The 9,926-nt window shown below is 40.0% G+C and overlaps 1 protein-coding gene across 1 annotated transcript; it reads left to right on the top strand.

The window, feature by feature from the left end:
• The first annotated feature begins 773 nt into the window (after positions 1 to 773).
• LOC112117632 (matrix metalloproteinase-27-like) lies at positions 774 to 9,656 on the top strand. Its single transcript, XM_024215663.1, has 10 exons — positions 774 to 890; positions 1,255 to 1,493; positions 2,316 to 2,464; positions 2,564 to 2,692; positions 4,595 to 4,756; positions 4,918 to 5,038; positions 5,911 to 6,041; positions 6,694 to 6,853; positions 9,193 to 9,296; positions 9,556 to 9,656. The coding sequence occupies exons 1-10, from the start codon at positions 774 to 776 to the stop codon at positions 9,654 to 9,656; spliced, it is 1,413 nt and encodes a 470-aa protein (XP_024071431.1).
• Positions 9,657 to 9,926: the final 270 nt, after the last annotated feature.

Raw genomic sequence — 9,926 nt, 5'->3', positions numbered from 1 at the left:
TGGATGTGAGTGGGGCAAGATCACATTTGTTAAGACCTAAGAAGAGCAGGATGTTGCAGTAATCAAGGCATGAGATGACAAGAGCTTGGATGGGAATGTTGGCTGTGTGGATATTCAAATCCCTGTTCCAATAAATATTTATACAAAGTGGAACAACTTCAATAGGACAAATTGAGTCTCACCTGTCAATAGCCCAGGGGCTAAAGCACTCAGCTGGGAATTGAAATACCCAGGTTCAAATTCCTGGTTTGAAATCAGGCAAATCGGAAACTTGGACCTGGACTTCCAATAAGCAAAGTAAATGTCTTACCCACCGAGCTATTCAAGGGAAGTGGGGGGTTTCTCTCTTTGCAAGTAGGTTCAAAACTAGTATGTTCCAGCAAAACGATTCCATTTTGACGAATCTTGAAAAAACTTTAATCAAAAATGCAGATTCGTCAAAATGGAATCGTTTTGCTGGAACTTACTAGTTTTGAGCCTACTTGCAAAGAGAGAACCCCCCCAGGTTTGATTAAAAACTTTAATCAAAAATTTCACAATCATCTCCAGTATTTACTGTCTTCAAATGGTTGCACAATCAGATGGTATTAGTTAACTTGTTTTGTGTCACCCCATCTTGTGTTATATGATATCTGTTGCTAATTAAAGCGTGTTAAACTGTGAGTCATTCTACAGCAGACTTTATGAAACACCCTATTAACCATATAAACTGAGAAGCCTGAAAGACATGTATACCGAAAGTAGAGCCTGACTCTTGTTACGCTAAGGCAGAAATGAGGATAAGAATGAAGAGCCTTCCATTTTTGCTGTTACTATATGTGGCATTTTCTTATGCTTTTCCTGTGCTTCCAGAAAAAAACAATGAAGGAGAAAATATGCAGCTTGTACAGGTAACTTCATTTTCTGAATCTAAGATGTGCTGAACCTTTTCCTTTCAGATTTTAAAGCATCTGCATGTTTGAATTGGTCAAGACATTGTTATCGCATGAGGATGCCCTGCACAGCCATACACAGATCTTTCAAGCACACTTTGCTAAAACCGATAAAAATCAACATGAGTAGGAATTGTCAAGTGATTAAAAAAATGGAATGTGTGGTCTGTTTCTATTTAGCCAGATTCCTAAGACAAACAGCTGCTGGAGCACATGGAAATCAGCGGCACGAAAGCATAGTGTACGAATAATAGTGGTCCTAAGGTAATTTTTTTAAGATCTAAAAAAAGGTTGTAGAATTCATTTATTTATTTATTGTCAGGAGTATCTAGAGAAATTTTATGAGCTTCAACCAGATCCGGAGCATCTAGCATGGAGAAGGAGCACTAGCCCCATGGTTGAAAAAATCCAAAAAATGCAAGAATTTTTTGGGTTGGAAGTGACCGGGAAGCCAGATCCTGAGACTTTGGAAGTGATGCAGAAGCCCAGGTGTGGAGTTCCTGATGTTGGACAGTATGGTTTCATTCTCCCAGGATGGAAAAAAAACAAACTGACATACAGGTAATATCTATGTCATTTTTTCTTGTGTTTAAAATGTGTTTCTCATCTGAAAAGTAGCTCAAAAATTATCTTGTGGGTATCCTTATTTATTTTCTAAAAAAAAAACTCTCATAGCAAGTGTACTCAGTTAACACAAACAAAAGTTTGTTAGTTTTTCCCTGCCAGTCATGCAAATACACCCTGGACTCATGGAGTCTAGCTGGGTACTTTACCTCTTAGACATAATTTCTAGTAAAGATTCTGTAGGCCAAATATGAGCCTCACTTACGCTCGTTACACCCCTATTGTCTTCAAATGATGTAATCAATGGCAACTTAATATTGTCTCTAAAGTCAGTAGATATGACTTTCAATGCGCCCAAGGAGAAGATCTGTTGAACAGCAGCCATTTTGACAGGGTAGAACTGCTCTTTAAGAGGTCAGATATATATGATAGAACATGAGTATTTTAAATATTAGAGATGGAAAAAGCAAGTTATCACATTCCTGGCACACAGAATCCAAAGTGAGTTTTGAATGCTCAAGGATCATTGGTCAGGCCTCTTTTTGTATCTTCTAGTACAACATGCTGTCATTGCTGGATAAACTCTTTAGATCAGGGGTTGGCAACGTTTGGCACGCGGCTCACCAGGGTAAGCACCCTGGCGGGCCGGGCCAGTTTATTTACCTGCTGACGCGGCAGGTTCGGCCGATCGCTTCCCCAACTGGCCGCGGTTCGCCATCCCGGGCCAATGGGGGAGGCGGGAAGCCACGGCCAGCACATCCCTCGCCCGAGGGATGTATTATTATTACAGCATATGCATTTGTTTCTTTATTCCTACAGAATTGTGAATTACACTCCAGATATGACACAAACTGATGTGGATAAAGCAATCCAGAAGGCATTTAAAGTATGGAGCACTATGTCCCCACTGACTTTCACTAGGATTTATAAAGGGATAGCAGACATAATGATTGCTTTTGGGACTGGAGGTACTGTAATAACTGTATGGAACTGGTAAGATGAATTTATATTGTTGCCTACGGCAATGATATGGCGCTCTAATTTTTTTTCAACAAATTCCTGTTTAGCTCATGGTCGCTGTCCCCGTTATTTTGATGGACCCCTTGGTGTTCTTGGCCATGCCTTTCCACCTGGCAATGGTATTGGAGGGGATGTCCACTTTGATGAAGATGAACACTGGACAGAAGGCTCTGCTGGTAGGTCAATAAGGTCTCTTGTACTACATGTTAATGATACCTTATTGTAGTACAAAGTAAATGTTAAAAATAATTAGGATATTAAAGATCATCCTCAAATTTCTTTCATAGAACTGCTTGAAAAAAGATTGTAGCGGAAGGGTACATACTTCTCCTGAGCAACCTGGTTTGTTTAGATTGGGGTATCCACAGTGACTGACAGCAGATATACAAATTTGGCCTTGTCTACACTATAGGATGGAACCAGTGGTAAAGGTACCAAAGGCATAGCACTCTCTTAAGCACCAGCAGTATAGTGTGTCCTTGCTAATGCAGTAGCAATAGAGGCCACTGCAGTTTTGACCCATGTCCACACAAGAGCTGTAGTACATTTCTGCAGTACCTATCACACAGTTTCCAGCACAGCTCCCTCAAGTAGTGGTTTCTGGGATATTTCAAAAGGCCTTTTGGAATTCCCTGGGGAGCCATAGGAAATTGTGAAAGAGGTCAAACTCCCAGAATCCTCTGGGGGAACTCACATTAACCCCCTAGTTCCAATACAATTTCCTAGTCCCTTTCTTATGTTCCACACCAGGCAGGGTAGGGCCTTGAATCCAGGTCTCTCATATCTAGGTGAGTGTCCAAACCACAGGGCTATTGAATATTCAAGGATGGCCCACTCTCTTTCCCCTCTCTCTCTTCTTCCATTCCGCCCCTCCAGTGAAAAGTTTCAGAAAGTCTTGGTTTAATTCTTCAATGGAACAAAAAGAAATGTCCAAACCTCACATTTTGTTTGCAAAATGGAATTATTGTTTTCCAGCCAGCCATGCTCAGGAGATCTAGGTTCAATTCACTGCTCTGCCACAGACTTGTGGGCAAGTCACTTGACAACTCTGGACCTCAGTTTTTCATCTTTAAAGGAGAGATAATAATTCTTCCTTACCTCACAAGGGGTTTGTGAAGCTAAATCTATTAATGTCTATGAGGCACTCAGATACTACATGGATAACTATAGGTATCAAGATAACTGAGCAAATCTAATTTCTCCTGTTTGTTGAGATGACATTAAATCAGAGTGAAACCAGAGCTACCTTTGTCTGATGTGTTTTATTAGGGGGTATTTTAAATAAACCATGGACCTAGAAAAAATCTATTTATAAAAGGGAAAACATTGAGTCAACGCTATTTTTTAAATATATATTTCCTGCCCAACTGTGTGTACCATGTGTGCAGGGAAGAAAGTCCCATAGAACAACAATTTAGTGCCTTAGGCATAAATATGAGTATTCCTCTTGTTCTAGTCCTCCTACTATTGATAGTTCTGAATCACCATACAATCAGGGGTAGGTAAATTGGAAAGCCTTTCCTGGCAATTCATCAAAACTGCTCCCACTCTCACCTCCAGCCACCTACTCACTCAGCTCAGCTAGTTTCAACAACTACAGGAAAGAGCCAAACAGCCACTGCCTTCTTGACTCTGGAAGAACATCGCCTTCAGGGCTTAAATTCTCATAGATGATTTCCTGGAGCCCCTCCCCACACACACACATACTCTTCCCATTCAGGGCTCCAGGTTTCAACTGTGGAGTGGGGGAATCTCAGGGCTTTAACCCTATGGGGCATGCTGGGGCTCAGGGCTTCAGCCCCATGGGTTGTGCCAGGGCTCGCCCCACAGGTTTGAAAATATTTAGCGGAGCTCTGCTCTGGACAGCTCTAGCAAAATTTAAGCCCTGACCGCCTTGTTTATATAACATGTTTCATACTATATCCCAGCACCAGTGGTTTGAGGTATATACTGTGATGGCTGTAGAATCACTAAGATCCTCTGTAGCACTTGTGTGTTGAGCAGTAAGCTGGACTTCCCAGTTGCAGGCCTGTAGACACAAATACGTCTAAGCTGTCTTGCACCTATGCTTCTTTTAGGGTTCAACTTGTTTCTGGTCGCTGCTCATGAGTTTGGCCACGCATTGGGTCTCTCACATTCCACTGACCGTGGAGCCTTGATGTTCCCAAATTATGCCTACATCAACCCCACTGAATTCCTGCTCTCCCCAGATGACATTAATGGTATACAAGCCATTTACGGTGAGTAGAATCCATCTCCTCAAAAAAACAGAAACAAACAATATCTCAAACAAAGTGAAATCATTTTTAACTAATTATATTTCAATATTGTTCCTCTGTGTGTGAAATACATGACTATCCCCACACATTTTGATATATTCTTTTTAAACTGCTTTCCCTAGGACCCTCACCTAACACCCCGGATGAGCCAGCCAGACCCACATCACCTAAAACCTGTGACCCTATGGTGTCTTTCGATGCCATCACCACACTGCGCAGAGAAGTCATGTTTTTTAAAGACAGGTAAACCCAATCCCTCTTCAAATGACATTAACCTTTGTTTGGACGTCTCCTTTACATTATTTCTTAATGATTGAATGAAACAACGTACTCCAATGATCAGCACCATAGATAGAGGGATTGAAAGAAAGAAAAGGAGATTTCAGAATTAATAACCCACAGAAATAAGAGATGTTTTATTGTTAACAGTGAAGCTATTTACAAACTCGCCTACATTTATACTAGAGGTGAAGTGAGTCCTCTGGCAAGAGTTGCTTGTCTTTCCCAGAAAATATCTCAGGCCCAGCAAAGGTCTATGATTCATTTCAAAATAAGCAGATGGTCAAATTGAGTTGTGAGATAAGTAAATGCTACCATCATTTACAAAGGAATGGTTATGTTCTGTAATACCTCTTGGGGCCAAATTCAGTTCTCAGTTATACCTGTACAAGTCCACAGTCAGTGGGAACTCATAAGTTAGCAGATCAGAATCAGACTCATTATTTTGTGTGTCCTGGATCCTCTAGCTGATTCTTTCATGTTAGAGTGTGGTACAGGAACTACCCAATCCCTCATCTAGTCCTAACTTATATTCTTAGTCAGTCAACACCAAGGGTGGACTGGTCAGTCAACAAAAGGGGTTTTTTAGAAGTAGCTGATATATTTGGATATTTGACTGCAGCAAGTGACAGAATTTTCTTTCCCAGTATGGCCAATATTTTACTTTCTGGCATGGTGAAATCACTGACTGATTAATAGAATTCACATGGTATCCTGCTAGATTTCCTTGACAAGAAAGAGGTTATAAGTCCCATCACTGTTTACAGTCTTATGAATATACAGAAATGTATGTGGGTTTATTATTTACTGTGAAAATTGTATCATATTTAAATCAGGCACATATGGCGAGTTTATCCTGGTAATTCAGAAGTTGAACTTGAATTAATTTCTACATTCTGGCCTTTTCTGCCATCTGGTATTCAAGCTGCTTATGAAAATATTAAAGATCAGATTCTATTTTTCAAAGGTAAAATATGTGTGATTTTCTCTAAATTCTTCGTACATGTAATTTTTGGGAGGAAAGCACAGGGTTTGTAGTGTTTCAATGTGCATAATACCTATGCACCTGGAATACCTATGCCAATGGGAGGATTTTCCCACTGATGTAGGTAATCCACCTCCCCAAGAGGCCATAGGTAGGTTGATGGAAGAATTCTTCTGTTGACCTAGCACTGTCTTCACGGGAGGAGGGAAGGAGTAGTGGGGAGAGGTACGATTGTTATAGCTACATCTCTCAGGGGTGTGGATTTCTCACACTCCTGAGAGATATATCTACACCAGTGTAAGTCCTTGTATAGACCTGGCGTGTATAGAATGAACAATTACAGGAAATTTTACCTAGTTTTCCTTACATGGGATTTCATGAATTCTGCTACTGTGCAGGCCCATGTGTTACTTCCACTAAGCAAATGCACTTGTGTTAGGGTGACCAGACAGCAAGTGTGAAAAATCGGGACAAGGGGTGGGGGGCAATAGGAGCCAATATAAGAAAAAGACCCAAAAATCAGGACTGTCCCTATAAAATCAGGACATCTGGTCACCCTAACTTGTGTTTGGTGGCTTGTCATAAACCACAGGTGAAACATTACAAATCTTGTTGTTGCTGTTGTTTTAAACAGGGAATAATTTCTGGGTTATCAGTGGGTACCAGGTGCTCCCTGGTTATCCTAAGAACATCAACACGTTGGGTTTCCCAAGGAGTGTTATGAAAATTGATGCAGCTGTTTCTAATAAAAACACAGGAAAAACAGACTTTTTTGTAGGTGACAAGTATTGGAGGTAAGGTCAATGGCTAAAAATTTTGCTTTCTGCTTGACTTCCATGCAACCTTCATGTGTGCATTTAAAGATAAGATTTGCCCTTTAAATATTTAGACAGCTAGGACACTTTAATAAGGAATATATTTTAATTTTCAAGGAAAGCATTTGTTTAAATGACTCCTGAACTGAGAAAAGAATATACCTTTGCTTCTCTTTCGAAGGCCTGTTTAACAGGACTGTCAATATAGTACTCTGCATGTAGATTTCTTTTGGTGCACTGTACAAGACAATAAGAGTATTCAAGGAAAATGGCAGAAGCCTTAACACTTGGGACTTTTACAAATAAAGTGGGCAAAAAGCTAGAAAATGTACTATACAAAGCAATTCTCTGTTGGCAGGGAGATGGACTGGATGATCCAACAGGACTTTACCTTCTCTAACTTCTGTACAAATAACAGTAAATTGACTCACAGTGTAGGCTTATGTCTACCCTATGAGATGGAAGCGCGATTCCTCTCCTCATATATACAGACTTGTGGTTAGCTCTTGTTAAGTCAGCATGAGTATAAATAGCTGTGTAGTCACAGTAGCATGGGTACGTGCAGTGAAAGCATGGCTTAGCCATGCCAAGTACAAATTCACCTGGAACTGATAGGTACAATGAAACTAACTGTCCTTAACTCTCCATCATTTATCTGCTTTGTATTGGATTTGCAATACATTTAAGCCAAACTCTGCTCACCTAATTCACAGGAGTGCCTTTTAGCACCCAAATACCAGAGAAATAAGATGCAGGGAGATAAGACAGATAATAAACTAGTCATGTGAGTGGCCCATTATGCAAAGCTGGTCATTATTCAGAGATCCCTGCAATAAGTAAGGAGCATGGTATGAGTCAAAGAGGCTTTATCATCATTGTGTATTTCCTTAGTCTGATGATTCAAGTCAGCCACACAATGTTCGTTGAATTTATAGTTGTCTGTGGTTTCCTATTGTTTGTATTTACTGGTTTTGGAAAGAACCCTTGCAATAACTTATGCTGCTGTTCTACTGGCCTGGTTACAGGGCAAAGGACATTAGCTGCCCACATAAAAGCTACCATACAGAGTTTTAAAATGTAGTATTAAAACAGTAATTATTTCAGAACCACAGCCTTCCTCCAAAAAATGTCTCATATCCAAAGACAATTAAAACAAATTATTTTCTTTTTGTTTCAGCATGGAGTTCTCCTAGTTCTTTCTGAACAAAGAACCATTTAGTTCCTCCTTTCACCCGCTAAAGTCAACCCGGCATTATATTAACGGTCCTTCAGGCCAATGAGAACTGGGTCCATCAGAACTGACCTTAATTTGACTAGATGGATCATCAAAGAGTGATAAGCCAGTTCCCCCTCTCTCCTCTAAATTTCAAAGCCGAGTATGCTTCCAGGTTACAAGCAATGGACAAAGCTTAAATGCCAAATGTAGTGCCTCCATATGGTAATACATAGTTTCACAGCTTTTAGGGCCAGAACAGATCATTAGATCATCTAGTCTCACTTCCTGTATAACACGGGTCATTACATTTCACACATTTACCCCTGCATTTAGAACAGTAACTTGTGTTTAACTAAAATACATCTTCTAGAAAGTCATCCAGTCTTGACTCAAAGAGATGGAATGTCCACCACTTCTGTTGGCAGTTTTTTCCAATGGCTAATAACCCTCACTGTTACAAACTTGTGCCTGGTTTCTAATTTGAATTTGCTTTTATTCAGCTTCCAGCCAGACACTTACTGGAGCTCTGCCACATCAGAGTTTGCTCCCACATTAAACACACACTCCTGCAAAGAGACAGGCTTGTGGGGGAGGAATAGCTCTGTGGTTTGAGCATTGGCCTCCTAAACCCAGGGTTATAAATTCAATCCTTGAGGGGGCCATTTAGGGATCTGGGGCAAAAATCTGTCTGGGGTTTGGTCCTGCTTTGAGCAGGGGGTTGGACTAGATGACCTCCTGAAGTCCCTTCCAACCCTGACATTCTATGATTCATAGGTTTAAAGGTCAGAAGGGTCCACTGTGATCATCTAGTCTTGAGTATCAGGGGGTAGCCGTGTTAGTCTGTATCTACAAAAACAACAAGGAGTCTGGTGGCACCTTAAAGACTAACAGATTTATTTGGGCATAAGCTTTCGTGGGTAAAAACCTCACTTCTTCAGATCTAGTCTTGAGTTGCTGCATGTGCTTAAGTTTGTGAAATGTGGGTAGCCTAATGAAGTCACTTGGTCTACTCACAGTGAATAAAGTTAACCATGTGCTTAAGTCTTTGCAGGATTAGGGCTTAAATTCTTGCAAATCCATTCCACCCTGTTATATCATTCAGGTATGAGGAAAGCAGTCAATCCATGGAAAAGGGCTATCCAAGACAGATAACAGATGACTTTCCAGGAATTGGCAAGAAAGTTGATGCTGTTTTCCAGCATAAAGGTAAGTGGAATGAACTTTCAAGTAAGTGGAAGATTTGCACTGTTGTAAATTTCAGAAGGATTAAAAATATTTTTAGTCATTATTATATTAGTCACATTATATGCCATTATTATTATTACCTTGCTAAGAGCAGAAAGTAACAAGAGGTTTTCTGTGCATATGGAAGATGTTATTTTGCTATTGTCTCCAGCATTATTTGTTAAAACAGAGCTACAAATGACTTGTACAATATAATCATTCCTCTTACTTTTATTTCTAGGATTCTTCTACTTTTTCCATGGATCAAAGCAATGGGAGTTTGACCCTAATGCTAAGAGAGTTATTCGTGTGATGACGAGCAATAGCTGGTTTAACTGTTAACATTAAACATTATTATATGCAACTTAAGAAAAGAAAGTCTAGCTAGCTAGCTTTCTATAAAATAGCCCATCACTGTGATATCAAAGCACCTAGTATATTGGAAAGGCAAACGGGCTGTTTTTTCATGAATGTCTACATTCTCAGTATTGTCCATATTTAGTGTATGTCCAACAGTCAAAGCAGAGCTACAGTCTTCGATTTCTTTTCATAACAAAGTATAACATTCATGTGTGTTTTATACTCTGAATGGACTTCCCACTATCTTGGAAA

The sequence above is a fragment of the Terrapene carolina genome, unplaced genomic scaffold (assembly GCF_002925995.2).
Source record: "Terrapene carolina triunguis isolate 2854851 unplaced genomic scaffold, T_m_triunguis-2.0 Scaffold97, whole genome shotgun sequence".
NCBI classification, from domain to species: Eukaryota; Metazoa; Chordata; order Testudines; family Emydidae; genus Terrapene; species Terrapene triunguis.
The sequence above is the reverse complement of the archived record's forward strand: the minus strand, read 5'-3'. Positions and strand labels throughout refer to the sequence as shown.

Coding starts and splice junctions, on each gene's coding strand:
- LOC112117632 (XM_024215663.1), top strand. CDS start 774: ATGAGGATAAGAATGAAGAGCCTTCCATTTTTGCTGTTACTATATGTG. Junction 2,693..4,594: donor CTGGACAGAAGGCTCTGCTG/GTAGGTCAATAA, acceptor TGCTTCTTTTAG/GGTTCAACTTGTTTCTGGTC. Junction 5,039..5,910: donor GTCATGTTTTTTAAAGACAG/GTAAACCCAATC, acceptor TATTTAAATCAG/GCACATATGGCGAGTTTATC.